The sequence below is a fragment of the Cygnus olor genome, chromosome Z (genome assembly GCF_009769625.2).
Source record: "Cygnus olor isolate bCygOlo1 chromosome Z, bCygOlo1.pri.v2, whole genome shotgun sequence".
NCBI lineage: Eukaryota > Metazoa > Chordata > Aves > Anseriformes > Anatidae > Cygnus > Cygnus olor.
In genome coordinates this window covers 51479678-51498375 of record NC_049198.1, presented here as the reverse complement: position 1 = coordinate 51498375, position 18698 = coordinate 51479678, and the positions used below count along the sequence as shown (strand labels likewise).

Below are 18698 nucleotides of genomic sequence, written 5' to 3'. Positions count from 1 at the left end.
AGCACTCCCAGGGATATGCTAGGAGGACCTGAGGACAAAAGTCATGCTTGTGCAGTGTTCGTACATCTCCCACTCCGAGCGCCGGAGCCCTGGTGACCTTTACCAGAAAAAGCAGCTTGCAATCAGACACAGCCGTGTGGTACAGACACGTGCTGCCCGCGGGTAGGAAAGTGAATTGTAGCACGGTGAGGACAGGACTGTCTGCCAACAGAGCACCTGAAGCTCTTGCCCAGGAGAGGATGCCATGGCTAACAGGTGGCCCCTTGGCAGCAATAATCAGAGGGAAAACCTGTCACTAACTGATGGCAGGCATCTATAAATACTGGAAAGAAGAGTTTCCTGGCAGTTTTCCTACGGGTATTTCGCAGTACTGGCCAGGGGAACAAAGTGACTTGAACAATGCGAGGAGAGAAGAGCAGCTGGTAATAAAGCCAATGTTTAAGATTTTTATGCCAGTGTCTACATTAAGACATCTAACTGTATATGCTAAACTAAATGGGTTTGTTCCAGGTTCCTGCAATGTAATAATCAGCTCTGAATGCTTCCTCCTCAACTCACACACACAAATGAAAGTCACAAGTACTTTCCAAGAACGTGCAAAATCCTGTATTTGAATAGATTTGAGACAAGGCTTTTCTGACATGGGCTGAAAACTAGACTAGCAACAAAAACAACAACAAGGAATAAGAAAGTTCAGCATCAATATATAAGCATTCTCACCCCTGGAATCATTTACTGAACACAGCTTTATTAATGATGTTTGCACAGGTAAACAAAGCTTTCTGCAGTGACAAAACAAATTGGGATGATCTTAGCTCACAGAGGTCTGGTGAGCACACGTAATCCAAGCACAAGAATATCCTTGCATATTTTTAGCACCTTCTAACCTCCACCCTTAGAGAGAAAGTCTCAAGGCTAGCTAAAGCTTTAGCACAGACTCACATTCATATTGTTGAGAAACAGATCTCCAAATCCCTTGTTAGCCTTGAAAACATCTGCAAGTTCTGAGAGGGATTTTCTAAAGGACTCCATGATGGCACAGCTCTGCCTCAGGGAAAGCGGTGAGAGCCTCACACGTGAATTTTCTGTCATGTCTTATTTACACTTTAGAGAGCCGTTTCTAATAATGCAGAAGGATCCCTTCTAAATGCTTGAGAGGAATGAAATTCTGAATTGGCTGAGAAACATGAAAAAGCCAACACCCAAAGACACACCTTTCTGGTACCCAGCCCACCCCACAGCTCTCAGGAGAAACTCCACTTCTGCACCAGCCACAAGCTTCATTTGCCGAGAGTGATCATGCATTAACAAGATCCTCACCAACAAAATTATTTAGGAAGATCACTGTTGCCACATGGAGTAGCATGGTCACTTTTCTCTATGAGATATGCTTCTGATGATCTTCCACTTCCAGTCCTGTGAATATGAAGGTGCAGGAATCATAGCTTCCAAATGCAGAGCATGCGGAAAATCACTACTTGTTCAGCCTTTTGGAATATTAGAGAGCACCAGAAAAAAAATGCAGATACTGAAACATGGCTAATGCCTTGCAAATTCCTGATGGCCAAGAGGGGAGACAAAGTGTGCATGATATAAAGGCTGGTAGCAAGTGGAAAGAGCTGTAAGTCTCCCAGGGTTGAGCTGATCCTGAAGCAAGGTAGGGCCACAGTGTTAAGGTCTTGAACATCCCATCTAAAAGGTATTTATAATTTTTCTAATACACATGCTTTGTGATTGCCATTTCCGACATGTACAGGAGGCAATCCGTAGGGACTTCGCAGTTTTAACTTGGAAATGTAGATAAACTGAGTACTGACTAGTGTTCCTACGATACTCTAACTTATTTTATAAAGCCATATTTTAACTGGAACATCTGCCTGCAAAGCATAGTTGTGCCAGAAGCATTATTTTCAATTCTAACTAATAATCTTGGCTCATATTATAACATAACCAAGCTACTAGTAAAATACTTAGAACCCAGCTCTGCAACATCAATTCACTTTAGTATTCAGCTGTTCGCCAAGCCCTTCTCCGATCTCAGCCAAGACTGTAACCATTACAGCTGCATGAAGATAGAAAGCATCAGTCAGTGCCTGTTACCATCACCTTCTCTCTCTCTTGCTGTTGCTTCCCATCCTGTAAAACAGAGACCAAGCCCAAAGGCACCACCATCCCATGGCATTGTACTGGTATGCTAGTGTGGGAGCATTTTCTACAGAGTGTTGTTCAGCCACATCTGTAACGCAGGGGTAAAGATGAGAACTGAACCTGTCACTGACGCCACCAGAAATAACCACAGGAAGATCCGATCTAGGACTTGAGCTACGAATTTCCAGTCCTGGACAACCTGTGAAGGTGAGAGGGAAAAGAAACAGAAACAGCAATGAGCCTGGTACTTTGTTGTTACTGCTACATATATTTCAGTTCCAAAAATCTGGCTTTAAAAACCAGAACTTTGTAGTGTCCCGTAGCCTGAAGCCAACATGGATCTCCTTTTCATTACCAATACCTGCTAGCCACACAAAACACCAAAGCATTTCTGTAGTATTAAGCACACGATAATCAGACTTCTTTCAGGCTGTGCAGAAGCTTTTAGCTAAGTGCATAGATAAAAGCTTAGAGGCTCAAGCTTGAAGATGGCTTTATAATGAATTAGGTTTCTTTTAACAGAACTGCATTTCCCTTGGAGAGCAAGGACTTGGCTTTAGCAAAGCACTTTGGTTCAGATGTTGCTTCCAGGACAAGTGGTCCCATTGGCTTTTTTGCTTAAGTGCTCTGCTGGCTCAGGCTGCGTGCGTTCAGGAGGGAGATTCTGCATTGTGAGTACTGGCACAACCCCACATAATGGAAGAGCTATTTATAAAAGCAACTCAGGGGAGGGTTGTTTTGGTTTGGTTTTTTAACGATTTAAGCCTCAAAGAGAAGACTTCAGTCATGGACAAGATATGCTCACATACTGCATGTTTGATTTATTGTTAATCTCTCTGCTAAAGTCATCAATACTGTTTGAACAAAGCCCTGGCTTTTGCTAGGAGGGTGCTAACAGAAGTTGATCTCTTTTCATATGCTGCTGGGTGCATTGCCTGGATGTCCTACGCTTGCACGAGGTGCAATGTTTACGCACAAATTTTTCAGAACCCACTCCCCCCCCCCAAGACAGGAATCCCTCCAGGACAGGCTGCTGTGGCCTTGTGTCTGGGAAAAGCAAGGATTCCCATAGCAACATACAGTTCTCCTCAAAGTAATGCATTTTCCCAGAAACTACATTTTTTATCCAGCAGGGAAAGCTCCCAGGACACATCTCAGATGAATGCAGGAGAAAGAGGCAAACAGAAAGGCATGCAGAAAAGAAAAGGGCTTGGAAGTCACTGCTGTCAAGGGAGCTGTGATCCCTCGTTGCCCTCCCTTCACCTACCTGCCTGATGAAGTGCTCCTTTTTAACATGCCTGGAAATGTATCGAATGGAATCGGCTGCCTTCTCCAGAAAGGCAATAACGATTTTCTCTCCATCTTTTGCTTGCCTGTGTTTCTGCTTCCCCGGGAGCTTTGATTTCAAGGTGGTTTCCTTTTCCTCAGTGTCTGAGAAGGAATAACGATCTACATGGCCCTTCATGCAGAGCAGTCGAGGCAACTTCTGGAGGAAGAGTCTTTTAACCCAGGGAGCCATGGGATGGTAAGTCGCTGAGGAGCGGTGGTGGACATTGATAACAAAGACGGTGACAATGATGGAGAGGGTGACAAAAATCATGATGAACAGCAGATACTCACCAATCAGAGGGATGACTTTGGAAGAAGAAGGGATTATTTCCTCAATCACTAAAAGGAAAACAGTGAGGGAGACCAGAACTGAAGTAGACAATGAAAGCTTTTCTCCTTCATCTGAAGGCAGGTAAAACACCAGGACAGTTAGAAAAGACAGTCCCAGGCAGGGGATTATTAAGAAAAGAGTGTAAAAGAGTGGAAGGCGTCTCAGCACAAAGGAGTAAGTGACAAACGGGTAAGAGTACAGCCCATCCTTCCTGTTGCCTTTCATACCTTTGGCATTTAAGATTTCCCATTCCCCATTATCAAAGAAGTCTTTCCTGTCTACATTTTCGTCCACTAGAATCAAGTCCACCATGCTGCCGTCATACGTCCAGGACCCAAACTTCATGGAGCAGTTCTGCCTGTCGAAGGGGAAGAAGGTCACGTCCATTGTGCAGGAGCTCTTGTAACTGGCTGGTGGTGTCCAGGTCACCACTCCATTGTACTTCACTATGGCTTTGGTCATCAGGGAGCCTTCAAAACGCCCATCAGCACTGGGGAGGTGGACAGGAAGAAACAGCACCAAGTTCAGGACTACGTTTGCCCCAGTCCTACCTTCTCCCGGCTCCACGCAAGGAAAGCCAATGTGCATGCTGTCTAGACAACCATCTTTATAACAGCACATGCAAGCTCCATGGTAGCTGACAAGCCTTGTCCACGCTCTAGCCTAAGCCTGGAGCAAGGAGCACACTACTCACTTTTCAAACAAAACAATGTCGGGAAGCCACAGAGACTCAGAGGGGACACGGATGGCGGTGATCCCACCGTATTCCTCTGGATTCCAGGAGAGCTTGTGGTCAATCCATTCCTGCAACGAGCCAGAAGACTCCTCTGCCCACCCAGACCCAACTGCCTCATTCCTCCTCCCACCACCTCTCTCAGGGGGGCTGTATTGTACAGCACTATGTGCAGAGCTTGGCATAACGCTGATCAGCTGCAGGACGGATGCCATATAGGCATGGCTGGGAGACATTAATCCCCATGAGCCACAGGTGGGCCCTATCAACACCTGCCTCTCTACACAGCCTCAAGGTGGGCACTCCTGGAGAGCACTGATGATTTTCCCATGCATATTGCATGGTATTGGCCAGGGGAACAAAACAACTGTGATTCTGTACTGCAAGGAGAGAAAAGCAGCTGTTGATATGGTCAACATGTAAGATTTTTATACCTGTGTCTATGTTAAGACATCTATCTGTATAAGCTAGATTACACTAGATTACATTGTCCCTTCCAACCATATAATTGTTCATTCATCAAAAAAAACCTGCAGGCTGTTGCAGGAAAAAAATACAACAATCTTTTAAAACATTTGGTTACAACCTTGAAGAGATTCGTTTTATTTTGCTGTAAAAAGTAAAAGCAAGGAGAGTCCTGATCGTTTTCATCATGCTGAACTCGTGTTTTGTTTTGTTTTGTTTCTCAGCTGGAAAGAGCCCAGCAAAGTGGCTCCAGCAACCTGGAGATTCCCACTGAAAATCAGCTCTCTGATGCCTGTTCATGATGGGGTTTTTCAGTTGCTCACTAGAACAGCAGCAAGGGGGAGTGAGAGCTGTAGGTTGTGGTCAATACCATGCAGCAGAGGATGAAACACTTTCCATTAAGCTCCAGCACTAAGAGCTTCCCAGGGACGTGGGGGCCTCAGCCTTCTCAGGGCAATATTCTCTGTGAGTTAAGGACAAAATAAAAAGCAGTATTCTCTGCTTCTCCTTCTTCCATACTTTTCTCCTCCCACTTCTTCAGCTCCACGTGCCTTTTGCAGCCATACCCAGGCACACATGTTATTGCAGCCCTTTGCAGCAACCCAAAGCCTCAGTGGAGACCTAGGTGTAGCGAGAGTGAGTGTTTATCTCCTCCAGGAGCAGGGAGGGGATGGGGCCAAGGTCATGGGTATATGGTTGGTAGAGCCCTTCTAAAATTTGGCACAAAGCACAAGCCAAGGAGGCTGTTGCCCAGGGTGGTACCATGGCAGGATTAATGGCCCTGCTACCTGCACCAGAAGAGATGAACCCACCCTCTGAGCTGCCCAAATGGCTGGTGTCAGCTGTCAGGCTCAACCTCCATCCCAGTTCCTCCTGCTGCTGAAGGAGGGGTGGGAGCTGTTCAGGTGTGGAAATAGAGGAGAGGACCTTCAGTGCTCTTACCCTCAGCAGCAGGGACCACTTTTAGCATTAATTTTCCCCTTTGGATGAGGATCTAGCAGATGTTACCAGCAGCCTGGGCCACGTGTGCACTGGACACCTCCTGCAATACGTGCAAGGGGGCTTAGGCTGGAAATGTGCCTGCTGTGTAAGGGGATAGCCAACAGTAGCCAAGGCAGCTATCTCACAGCCTGTGCTAACACGGCAGAAGCAAACACCCTGTGAGCCACCTGGAAACAATCATCCCTCTGGAGTCAAACTGGAGCTGCCCCTTGGCCTGGGTTATCTGTGCATCTGCAGTCCTCCTCCCTCCCCCCCTGCCCTGCATTGATTTGTCTCCAAGCTAAAGTGCTCTTTCATGTCTGCAAGGCAGATGGTTGCGTGTCTCCTTACTAGAGCAGAAAACAGACTGCGTGCAGACTTTGAAGCTGAACAGTTTAAAATGGGTATCTCCCCATGGGCTATGCTGACATGAACTGTAGCACCAGATGCAAAGGGCTTTTTCCTCTCCTCTCCCTGCCTTCCAAACTGCTCCAGATCCTCCACTTCTGCTTCCACCAGTTTTGCCTAACTCCAGCTCCTGGGCTGTCACTCAGGCACTTAGCCACAGCAAACAGATCCAGAAACACTGGACCCAGACTCTTGACTCTTGCTATTACATTCTACAGCTTGCCCAACCTCAGATACATCCCAGCAACCACTAAAAGCTCCTTTGCAACCTTTGTGTCTGCCTTGACGCAGAGCATCAGGTTCCACCATCTTTAGAAGATGGATTTTGAGGAGGAAAAAAGAAAAAACAAAAGCAGAAAATCCTTGGATCTGAGATTTGCTCGCTTAGAAAAAAAAAAAAAAAAACATGCAGAGAAAGACGACTGGAAGATGACTGACCGCTCCACCTCACACACCTAAGGTGAGGACCAGACTTCCCTGACCTCCCTACTCCTGCAGGACCAGAAGCTCTGAGTCATTAGAAAGTTCCAGTTTGTTTGAGTGCTCTTTCACTTTTCCCAACCCAAAAGAGAAAAATATTTTAATTCTACTTAGTTTTAGGCATCTCTTCCCAGCTGCTATTTTTGCACTTTCTAATAGTCCCGAGCACCGGATTGCATGTGGAACCAGTTTCACACTAAGTCTACAGGAATGTACGACTCCCAGAAGAGGGCACCTGGGTCAGGCCATAGGTATGTAGTGCTCAGCCTGTCATCCGCGGGGCACCTGCATGTGTGAAAGCCAGTCTCCATGCCTCACTTATTTCCTGCTCCCTTTGCATTTCATTTGGGCCTTGATGGGGTACTAGAAATGGTAGCACCCAGTGAAAGCCCAGCTCAGCAACCCCTATGAAAATCTCAGCACAGAGTTAACACAATTGGCATGTCTACAGTGCAGCATCCCAGGTAGGTTTTTCTTTTATCCACAGTTCAAGGCAGAGGTTTCAGAGAAAGTGGTTTCTTCCCCCACCTCCCTACTTCAGAGAGATATGCAGTGGATGGTGGCATGCTTCTACCTCCTGCAGCTAGTTTGGAGGAACCTGCAGCAGAACATGATTTCCCTTGGCATGCGTGGTGACACAGGCTCCAAACTGTGACTAGCTCAGGGGGTCAATGTTGCAAACAAAGAGGGTGTCCAGTGTGGGTGGTCTAACATAACACTTAGACTTGGATCAGCAGCAAATTTCCCTGGCAGAGGGGGGATTCCTGTCCTCAGCAAGAGGAGTCTGTGCTTCTCCATCGTCGAGGGAGATGCCATCTTTGTGAGTAGTGTCCGTACAGCATCTGGGGTCCTGCACTGCCACAAAGCTTTCACTCTCTGCAGGGCTACAAGTACCAGACTGAGGACACGAACTCAGTTGCACTTCTCCTCCATCAGCCTGGCAGTCTGGGAACTGCTTCCCACAGCATCACTTTGAGCAAGGCTTGGGTTTTATGTCCTCTCCCTAGGATCAGCTGACACATTTATAGAGCTTACATGTCTGAGAGACTTAAAATAATTGTCACAAGGTCAATAAACTGGTGCCCTGTAATCCAAACCAAACTCAGTGTTCTTCAGGAATGAAGGAGACCTAACTGTTAACACGCACCTTTCCTCCATTTGTGTAAATTACTTCCAAAATCAAGCAAGACAGATGTGATTAATTTGCAGAAATCCCACAGATTTTAGTATGGGAAGAAGGGTGATTAACATGCTGGCCTTTTATTTCTCTTATGCTAAACCTTCCTCAGCTCAGGCAAGAGACACAGTGCTCAGATGACATCCAAGTCTGAGACAAGATAGTCCCTTAGGGCACAGGCAGCGTCCTGGGGACAGTCACTGCTGTACCAGGAGATGTTTCTTCCCTGAAATACAGCTGGCTAGAGCCTGCAGCTGGGGTGCAGGCTACTAAAAGAGGGTACCCCATTTCCTCAAGGCTCACTGCCTGCCTCCGTGCCCCTTTAAGCACTTGCTGAAGGGAGAGGAGAACTTCAGGCAGGGTTATATGGCTCTGTACTTGTCATGGACAGCAGTGGATGGTGTGGTAGGCCGGGGTGGCCCTCATCCTTGTGCAGCCCCGCAGCCAGGGTGGGGAGGCCTGACGTGGTCTGATTTACCTGCTTCAGCCACACGTTGGTTGTCATCAGCTGATTCTTCTCATCCTAGGATGACACAAGGTAGAGAGGACAGCAATACCAAGGCAGCCAGGGGAAACGTCCTATACCCATGATGTCTCAGCCCCCTATGGAGCAGGGTGCTGAAGAGCTGGGAGGCAGCAGGGCTTGGACAGCGAGAGGAGCCAGGCAGGCGTCCCAGCTCCTATCCCCATGCTGCCCAATAGCATTTGGGCAGGCACGAGCCAAAATGTGATCCTGCACGGCCAAATAAAGCCTAAAAGGAGAGAAAGCCTTCCACAGCAGGAGGGGCGTCGCTCCCTTCTGGCACCTCCCGGCCTTCCTGCCTTGTGCCAAGGGGGGAGAGGGCAGGGGATGTGGACAGCAGCCTGGGGCTGTCTGGTTCACCCACAGGGTCCTGTCTGATAGGATTTGGCCTGCATAGGCCTTGCCTGGAGTGAGCAGTGCCCAGCCAACCCCACACTTCCTCACCCCCATCCTACACCTCATTAACTTGGGAATGTAGGCACTGGGGGCAGCCTTTGAGGAACATCCGATGCGAGGAGGCCTTAGTCACTGGGAGCCCACCACAACACTTACCACATCCACGAGCTGTGATATCTTTAACCCAAAGAGGACTTTGATGGTGTCGTTGGAGTTTTGCACGGGGCGGACCCATTTCTGATAGCCTTGAAATAGGTGCCTGAGGAGCGCGTCCTCATTCTCAGCCACTGAACTGAAGGCAGACACACCTGGAAGAAAGTGGGGACATCTGGGAGCCAGGACACAGGCCCTTAGCAGAGACAGGGGGCAATGGGCAAACAGACCTGTGATGAGTTTGCACCAGGTTTATGATGTTTTCTGTGGTATTTTCCCATGAGTTGGCATACCTTCCCAGTCCTGTTTATTATTCCTTAGGAGATCCTCAGGCTAAGAGCATCAGGTGCTCTCATTCACTCTTGAGTAGTAAAAGGGCTGATTAATGCTACCCCTGTTTTTTTTTCTGATACCTGCAGTATAGCAGAGACAGGGAGCCACAGGGGAAAGCTGGTCACTGTGGGGATATTCCTGGCTAGCAGCTAGAAACAGCAGCAATAAAGTGTGGGCATTTCAGAGCCGTGGGGCTTCGTTTGCACTTGCTCTGGAGCCAGGCTCTTTTCAGCCAAGCCCAGTGCCAGGATAAGAGGCAATGAGCGCAAACCCCTTCTGGGGTTAGCCAAGGGATAGCAGCAAATTACTGAAAGAGACGAGTTTGCCCCGCTGGGGGGTGGAAGGCAGCAGCACCAGGGGAGCAAGCAGTGAAAGGAGCTGGCCTGGCTGCAGGAGGAGCTGGGTGACACACGTAGGGCCCGGCCTACCCACCACCAAACACAAACTGCTGTGGTCTGCACCAGCAAGGCCTGGGACCCTTCAAGTTTGCCCTGTGTCGTGGAAGGTGAAGAGCTGATGCCCCCCCACCTCTCCCCAATGCCAGCCCTGCTCCATGTGATGCTTCTCTCCCAGCACGACCTCCACCTCTTCCCCGGCACACACACTGCACCGAAGGTGAGCAGGATCTCACCTCACTTCACAGTCCCCACGGGGGAAAAAGGAGCTGGTGCTGGAGCCCTGTGCCAGCACTGCTGTGCCACACTAGCCACAGGGGACCTTGCACGTCCCTGCCCTGCTCCCACCTCACTTCCCACCACCAGTGCCCTGCCAGTCCCACTGTGAGCAAGGACCCTGTGCTCCCATTGCCATCCTGCAGGCACAGAGGGTTCGGCTCCTTTCCAGTTGAGGGGGAGCACAGGAGAGCCCTGCAAGGGGTGCAGCCAAAGGGCCAAAACACAGCGAGCAGCAAGCACCAGAGTTGGGGCAGCCCTAAGGTGAACAAGTCCTGTGGCCCCTCCAGAGGGACAGCTGGAGGCAAGTGCTCCTGAGAAGCACCAAGGAGAAGGAAGACAGAAGGAACAAGATCAGTGCTCTTATAAGACAGCCTCAGTACTTGCAGGGTGATGGATTAAAAGCAGAAGTTTTTAATGAGAAGGAAGATTTATCAGGGTAAAAAATAGCCTAACAGCTCCTTTGATCATACTTCGTCTGATGATTAAGTTAAATAAAGCCACAGAGCAAACACTGAACCAAGCAGTGTTGCCTTTGGAAAAACAGACACAGACTGTAGGCCAGATGCATCCCTGAATTTATCACACGGAGTATAGAGAGGGTAAAAGTTTTGGAGCTCCCTGGCAGGTTGCTACAAGCACTAAAAAAAAAAAAAAAAACACCATTTGCCACCATGCCTCTCCCCAGTGGCACAAGTCCCCTTTCTCACCACCATGCATGCCAGGAGCGACTCCCCTCAAATGCGTGAGCAGGGAGGTCTGGATAGGGACTCTGCCAAAATAACATGCAAGCCCCCTGAGAAATACTGTCAGGACACTTAGGACTCCATCAGCTCACCTGGGGCATTTCAGTGTTACTCCTGATGATGGAGATCTGCCCCTTATTCCTGCTCCAGCAGTGAGAGCTGAGCTTTGGTTCTTCGGTTAACTTCTACCCAGTGACCACCCTGTCACACCATAAATCTTAAAACCCCATTGCCAAACTAGACGAGGCTGCAGTGCAAAGTCAGCAGCTGGTACAACCCTCTCTTGCTAGTCTGGCAGCACTGAGAGGAGGATCAGGAGAAACTGGCATCTGCCTCATCGCAGCAAGCAGCAGCTAACTGGCTGGAAGAAAAAATCTTGAAAATCTGCATTTCATCTTGGAAGAATAAAAAAGATCACACTTACTTGAGTGAGTCAAACACAGCACACAGAGCATCAGGCAAAGCATGGGCACCACCGTGGCTTTTCCTTTAAGTATGGTCCTTTGTTTTCATAGGCAAATCAGTCTCATCCTAGTCGGGGACTAAAACAATCTGGTTAAAACCCAAGGCGGACAATTGAGCCTGCAAGGCAAGCGGGCACCTTTTGAGCTTCATCTTGCATCATTATGACGCTCCATAAAGCACACTTCATTGATTTTCAGTCAGCTGTCACATCCCGTAAGCCTGAAAGGTCTCTGGGTCCTAAGCTCTGACTGATGTGTTCGGAGCAGTATTTGGGTGGCTAGAGCCCCTGATGTCCAGGAGTAGAAGCTAGGTAAGGTTTTTAAGGAAGAGAAAGGCATTTTGTTACGCTGCCAGCTACAGCTGGGGGAAAAATATAACAAAAACCAGGCTATGGATCAGCCCCAAAGACAGATCACATGCCCACAAGATTGTCGGTTTGCTCCAGCTGTATCTGTTGGTCTGATAAAAGAGACAAACTCCCTAAAGACCTAACTTAGATTATTAATTTTTCAAATTATAATTGCCGTTTTACAGCTTAAAAAGTGGATATTAGGGGGAGGGGGCAGTAAGACATAGGTGGGAAAACAGCGCTTACTTGTAACATTGCATTTCATCAGACACACGCAGAGAAAACCACAGGGGACAGCACAGAAACACTTTCACAGGACCACTGACCAGCACAGCTGAAGGGCATGTGAGTGTGTGTCCACATGTGATGTGTGTGGCAAAGGCAGTGACACCTTGGGCTGAGCTTCCTCCAGGAGCCACCACAAATCTCCTCCTGCCTCCGATCACTTCTCTGCCAAGGGTATCAGGATCTTCAGCTGCACAAAAGCTCTGGTTTTCTTCCCAAATTAAAGTCACCGCACCGTCTCTGTCTACAGAGGAGCCTTTTCCCTGACACTTTCAAGTTCAAGGGAGAGTGTTGCAAACTTCTTTCAGTCTGAGCCCAGACATAAATTTCTGTTTTGATTCTTCCCGTCTCTGTGCTGGCACAGTTTCCCTACATGTTTGCCACAAACAAAACTGAGGCTGTTTTCATATCCTTAGAGATTATCCTCGTGCTCTAATGCATATTTGCAACCTAGATGAACTTTTGCTTGCTGCTTTTTCTATGGGAAGCCTGCTGTTTCAGCAGCACCCATGCACAGATTTTGGTACTGTCATAAGTTATTTGATTCAGATTTGCCTCAACTGAGGTCCTCACAGAGGACTGGTAATGGGCAGCTGTAGCCTTATCAGATTATTCAGCTTTTTCTGGTGAAAAAGATGTCACGCCAGTGTGGTTCAAAGTCACGTTGCTGCCACCAGTAACTTCTCGTGCCTCACCACCTGACTCGGGATGTCAGGGGCTTGCCTCTGACCCTGTGGCAGCTTGGTGGCTTTGCCTTTCCCATCTTCGCACTGCTCAGGCACTATTGAGACACTCTGTCTTGAGCAGCATGTCTTGTTTTCCCTGCTATTACTGCCACCAGACTGCTCAGCCTAGTAGTGAGATCCAGACCAGGTGTAGGCACACGGCAGAGGTGCGTTCATCTAGTCACCAGGCACCGCAAGGATGCATTTTCTCATGCTGACTTCAAAGGAACAGAGGGCATTCGGCTGGAATGGGGCAGGAAGACCACACCAAAACCCATCATAAAGTTGAGAACGTGCAAAACATTTTATCCTTCCCAGTGCAAATTTTTCTATGACAAAGCTACCCCTCAGAAACTTACTGTGCAGGCTGCCCGGTGCTTTCCAGCATGTTTTTGGTCCAGCATGGGGCTCAGCACCCTCAGTCACCATCCATCATCTGTGCTGAACAACAGTTTCACAACTGCAAGCCTCAGCCTTTGCTTCCTCTGATCATAATCACAGCAAGAGATTGCACCCGGGCAGTGCTCTGTTAGTGCTGTCCTGAAGACTGGAGAAAAACGTGCCCAAGAAGCCCACTGCTTGGAGGTAATGAAGGTAACCAACCAGCTACCATGGGAGTAAGTTTTTATCCACTGCGTGGAGGCTGCCTGGAGGGAAATGGTGTGTATGCTTGCATTACTATTGCCTCCACCCGGATCGTGGCAAGAGGTGAGGATCTCTCCGCCTGACCTCAGAATTATCCAGGAACCAGAGTTGGGAAACAATTTGTTATGTTTGCTTGGTGAGGGTGCTTTCTGTTTGTTCACAAGCTGTCCTCTCCAACGCCGTATGAAGGGAGGTGTGCGTGAACCCTCCATCTCACCAAGGGGGCAGCGAAGCGTGGGGAGCAGCCCCCCGCAGGCGATGCACGAATTTCTGGGTGAAACTCGAACCGTCTGCCTTGAGGGCCTGCCTTTGCTCTCCCACAGGCGTCAGGGGATCCCTCTGTGACAGCAGGTTACCACCCGAGGGTTCATGACGCCCTCCCCTGCTGCTCGCCCTCCTCCTCCTCCTCCTCCTCCCTGCTCCCTTTCCCCCAAGGGCACCGCACCGCAGCATCCCCGCTTCTCCCCCGCGGCGCCCCCTCACCGCCGCCGCTTTCCTCCTTATTTCCCCCCCCGGGAAAATATTTTCTTTCCCCTCTCCCTGCCCGTTCCCCTCCCGTTCAGGCGTTTTCCTGCCTCCTTCCCGTGCGGCCGCAGCTCCGCTCCCCGGCAGGAGGCGGCAGCGCAGCAGCCGGGCGCAGGTCCCGGGGGGTCCCGGGGGGGTCTAGGGGGGGGTCGTGGGCTCTGCCGCCCGGCCCCACTGCGTGCTGCGGGGCAGGGGACACCCGCCGGGGGTGGGCTTCCTCGGGCAAACGGGGGTGGCAGTGGGATTCGCAGTGAAAATTCCCGTGTGATGTGAGCCCGTGCCGGGGGCTGCCAGCACTGCACCCCCCTTCTCCAGCTCCACCAGGCTCTGCAGGTGCAGGATGAGGTTTTATGGAAGGAGAGATGTTTCAGTCCCGGGTTTCCTCAGCGCTTTCCTGCCGTGGCCAGCTGCCTCCTGCCTCCCTTCCCGGTCCCACCACGTTTACGTGAATGTGGACGTGCGAAGGCTGCGAGGCCCCGTGCCTGCGGACGGCGTACAGCCCGCACAGCCGGCCTCTGCCCGCGTCCCGGTGAGAGCCTTCCACCACCCCGGTGGGGCTGGATACGCGGAGGGACATCGAGGACCTCCAGGAGGCTGGCGGGCTCCTCACCACTGCATACACATCAACATTTCTAAGAGATGGTGCTTCGCCTCCTGCGTTAGTCGCTTTGTTTTCCTTTCTCACTTCTAAGCGTACAGTGAGGCCTCGTTCAGGGCAGGGCACCGTATCTTGGGGCTTCGGGGACAATTTCTGCGTTTCGGTGATGCTGCGGATCTCTGAAATTTGATACTTTTCACAGCGGTTTGTTCTGAGCTGATAACTATAAACTAAGATCTGGCCCCGCTCTGCTATTTTCTCGGCTTCTCTCTCCATTTTATCAAGCTCTTCTGAGCTTTGAGGCCCTCTCCTTGCAGCCCAAATGTTATCCGCAGCATCGTGGATTTGCTGTTCAGATGTCAAGGCTGGGAAGACTTCACAGGTAGGTAAACTATTACCAAGGAGCAGAACATTGCTTGGCATGAGAGAAAACGTTGGTTTGCGGACAGCTGCTCTGGGAATAACAACAGTGCCTGGGTCATGTCTGTCCCTGCAAGGAGTTGTTGGCCGCTCGTGTCCCGTGGAAATACCCGATGCCTGGGAGCCCTCACCAAGGAATGTGTAGCACTCCAAGGCTCCAGACACTCCAGGGAGAGACACCATCCTCTCTTCTTCTTTCTTCGTCTGATCTAATACAGGCTTTTTATCCCCAAAGCAATCATAAAAGCCAAGGGGCAACTCCTGCCGCGTCCGGTAGCCTCGGTAAGCTGCCTGAATCTTGACAGCAGCTTTGTTCATTTCATCCAGCTCTCTTCGGACTCGATAGCCTCTCCATGCAGCCTGAATGATGGTAGCCTGCTGAGCTTGTTTTTGGAGCTGCTGCCATGCTTTGCTTTGCTGTGTCTGGTCTGGCAGACTGGGAGGTTCTCCTGAAGATACCACACTGAAATAAGATACTTTGTCAGAAATTACAAAGTTCTGCCTGCGATGAAGGTGGCTAGGTCCACAAGCTCTGTTTCTTCCTGCATCTGAGGGCACTTGCTTGTCATGATCTTCTCCTAGGTTAACAGAGATGGTTGCTTTGTAGATCCACATATGCACACAAGATTCACATGAAGATTCCTCTCTTTAGCTTTAGAGATGTATTTTGATACAGTCAGACGATAATTCTCTGGTTGTCTAAAAGATGAAACTGCAACGTATCGTCTAGAAATGCTGGAATTGCTAGGAGGTGTGTATTCTTTGGTCTCTTGCTTTATAACACTACTGGATGTTGTTCTGGTGCTTGTGGCTTTTTTCTTGATGTTTCAATAAAAAGACATACGATTGCTGTTGTGCATTTTCCTCTCTTGCTCCATGCCTCTTGCTACCTGCTTGTATTACAAAAAGATCCTTATTTCCACGGTTCACAAGTTCTCCATCACATGCATTTTCAGCACATTTTAGGACTTGCATTTATGTCCAAAAAAAAAGATATATATTCTATCTCATTTGCAAGCACACAATAACCTTATCAAATTGTCTTTCATGAACATAGTCCTCAGACTCAAATTTTTGTACATAATGGGTTGTTCTACCATCCAGAGTTTCAATTAAGTATTTAATTTTCTCTTTATATATGTATATATATATATATATACATATATATATTTAAAGCTACTATTTTCACAGAAAATGCAACAAAAAAGGGATTGGAGGGGAGGGGAGGGCAAACAAGTGTCACATCCTTGCTTAGGTGCAAAGGTGACCATTCTCTGGCTGATTCAGATCGCTCTGACCATTTCCTTCACCTTGAGGGCTCTTTAGAAGCCTTCACATGCCAACCACTCATCAGCAGCAAACCTATTTCTCATGACCCCTGACATGAGAAGAGCTTCAAAGAAGCTCTTCTGAAGAGCTGCAAAGGGAAAGTAAGCCTGCCCTACCTAGAAACACTCCATCTCCAAATGGTGGCCAGGTCCACTTAAGTTAGGATCCAGGCCATTTAGTCCACCTGTGAGCAAGACACCTGATGTTTGAGATACCCATCTTCTGCATGGTATCTGATGGTTTCAGCTCTCATCCAGGAAGAAAAGGTCTGGACTCTAGGTTGACCCAGCCTGGACTCACATTTTGTAGGCCATGGCACACCAAGAGCAAAGTTCTCCTACTTCTTGAAGTCCAGTTACTTTACAGTCAAAAATTTTAGAAAGTGGGAATTTCCTCATAGCAGTCAGGACACCCAGATGAAAGGGGACGGCTCCTATAAAGCACATGCATTTCTGTTTGAATCACCCTTGGTTAAAGAGGAGAATCTATTCCGGTAGCATCCAAACAGCAGACAAGGCTTCATCTCTGTCACAGTGGTTACCCCAACCAGGACCACAGAGTCAGCTTGTCCCTGGGAAACAGTGTTGGGGGAGTTTGTGAGAAGTTCTGCTTTTAATACCTCCCTCTGACTTCCTTCTGTCCTCCCCAGATCACGTCATAGCAGGGCTCACTTCAGCCCACTGCTGTTCTGAAGTCTACCTGATGGTTTGAGCTGGGCTGTGAGACTTTTTCCTTGCCATGCTGATTCCATATGATCTGGGTTAATGTCAATTTATAAAGAATAATATTTATCCTTTCCAACAATTTCTTAAGATTAGATAGAAACGTTCACAGGTAAGAACCAAAGAGATAAGATATGTATGACCACCATTTTGAACAGCTGCATCATATTTTTGGCCTCCATTTTATCTGGTTCAGGCACAGACACTATCAGGTTTCTAACTGAGAATGTTAAATGCAGATCCTGAGGCCAGTTTTCTTACAGAGTAATATCTAGAGTTTCCTACCTGTACTAATTCACCACACGAAGCCATTAATCCCAGTTCAAAGGAGACGTCCCCATGTGCTTAAAACTCAGCACTGTCTACAGCAAGGCATTTGTTCATTATATTAGAATTTTTCCCAGTCGTGCTCATGAATATGTACAAACAAAAGCCACTTAGACCTCTGAGGGGCACTGATGAAAAGCCGAATTTTCATTGACTTTTATATTTTTACTTTTCTTTAATTTTCATAACAGAAGCCTAATAGTATTGAGTATAGAAGAAATAAAGGCCTTGGACGCATATGCATAACAGACTGTTATATAAGGCAGACCTGTTCCAAGTCACACAATTGACCTGAGAGTATGTTAATGTTTTATGTGAAACGTGATTGTAAGCAAAGCATGGTGTGTCAGACACCTTCACAATTCCTGGATGAAGTCAGAGTACATTTTTCAGGTAATTTGCAGAATTCAAATTTTAGGTAATGTATAATCCTGACAGAAGAGATGTGAAGGTAATGCTAGCTAGTAGAATGATGTTCTGTAATTATTTAGTGCCACATATTACCAACGGATATATCTGAAAACTGCATCAGTTAATTGAATAGTTTAAAGAATTAAAAGAGCAAAATTAGAGGTTCCGAGACCCAAAAAGCTTTCACTACTGGATAACATATCTGATGCTTGTGTGCATTTTCAGCAGGGGGCACGGCCAAAGTGCTCCGTAGGCTGCTCCTGCCATGCAGGAGGAGGGCCAGCTCTCCGAAGGAAGGCCGGTAAGTGTGGGGCTAGGACCCTGGGTGACAGGAACAGGTGCCAGCAGACAACTTACCGTGACTCTTGGAGGGCTTGCAGAGCACAAGCCACCGACCTGAACTCTGCAAAGGCCCCAGAACGCCTTTTAACCACCTCAGGGCCTAACCACACAAACCAGTCTGCTGTCACCACGGTCCAACAGCACGTTATCACCCACATTTGTCCTCACTGGGGCGACTCCTCACACTTGCTTTCAGTGCAGTGTGCCTGAGATGACTTTTCAGTCAGCCAGCAGAGAGGCTTCAGGAGGTCTCCAACACTTTGAGACCCTCAGCAAACCCACAGACCACAACACACTAGCTCCAGAGGCTTCAGACCACCAACAGAATGGAAAGGAGCAAACCTAAGGTTGCAGGAGCCTGCTACGGGTGGCACTTCAGGGTTTCATTCCTCTGTGGGTAGCAGGGATGACCATCTGGCTGTGAATGTTGTCAGACACCTTATTTGCTGAGGGTGACCGTCTTCTAACAGTGCAGGCGGGTGTTACCTTACCGTGATCTCACCACAGCGCTGTCTCCTTGTGACATCATGAGCAAATGCCTGCTAGGTGACAGCTGAAGCCATGCATGGCTTCGTGACTTTGGTGGTGAAGAAAGGTGCTGCTGCATCTCATTTCAGACAAAGGTGCTGCCCCGGTACTCCCTCTTCTACATGGGGCTAATGAGAAGAGCTGTGGTGGGTT

General features: G+C 48.6%; 1 protein-coding gene across 2 annotated transcripts; it reads right to left on the bottom strand.

The window, feature by feature from the left end:
• Positions 1-768: 768 nt before the first annotated feature.
• Positions 769-18514, bottom strand: CHRNB3 (cholinergic receptor nicotinic beta 3 subunit). Of its 2 annotated transcripts, XM_040542152.1 has the most exons (9): positions 18360-18451; positions 15018-15776; positions 13058-13134; positions 11299-11416; positions 9128-9279; positions 8531-8575; positions 4503-4612; positions 3416-4298; positions 769-2347 (listed from the first exon to the last, which is right to left on the bottom strand). In XM_040542152.1, the coding sequence occupies exons 4-9, from the start codon at positions 11339-11341 to the stop codon at positions 2213-2215; spliced, it is 1368 nt and encodes a 455-aa protein (XP_040398086.1). In that variant the 5' UTR covers positions 11342-11416; positions 13058-13134; positions 15018-15776; positions 18360-18451; the 3' UTR covers positions 769-2212. The 2 variants fall into 2 exon arrangements, with proteins under 2 accessions (XP_040398086.1, XP_040398085.1); XM_040542151.1 differs by lacking the exons at positions 769-2347; positions 3416-4298; positions 4503-4612; ... (2 more) ...; positions 11299-11416; positions 13058-13134 and having other exon boundaries at positions 14102-15779; positions 18360-18514.
• Positions 18515-18698: the final 184 nt, after the last annotated feature.

What these genes read in the sequence shown, in the direction of transcription:
- CHRNB3 (XM_040542152.1), bottom strand. Translation starts at nt 11,341, where the DNA reads ATGCTTTGCCTGATGCTCTGTGTGCTGTGTTTGACTCACTCAA. An exon ending in GCTGTGTTTGACTCACTCAA is followed by an intron (nt 9,280 to 11,298) that starts GTAAGTGTGATC and finishes ACTTTCTTCCAG; the next exon opens with GTGTGTCTGCCTTCAGTTCA. An exon ending in GACATTGTTTTGTTTGAAAA is followed by an intron (nt 4,299 to 4,502) that starts GTGAGTAGTGTG and finishes CCACCTCCCCAG; the next exon opens with TGCTGATGGGCGTTTTGAAG.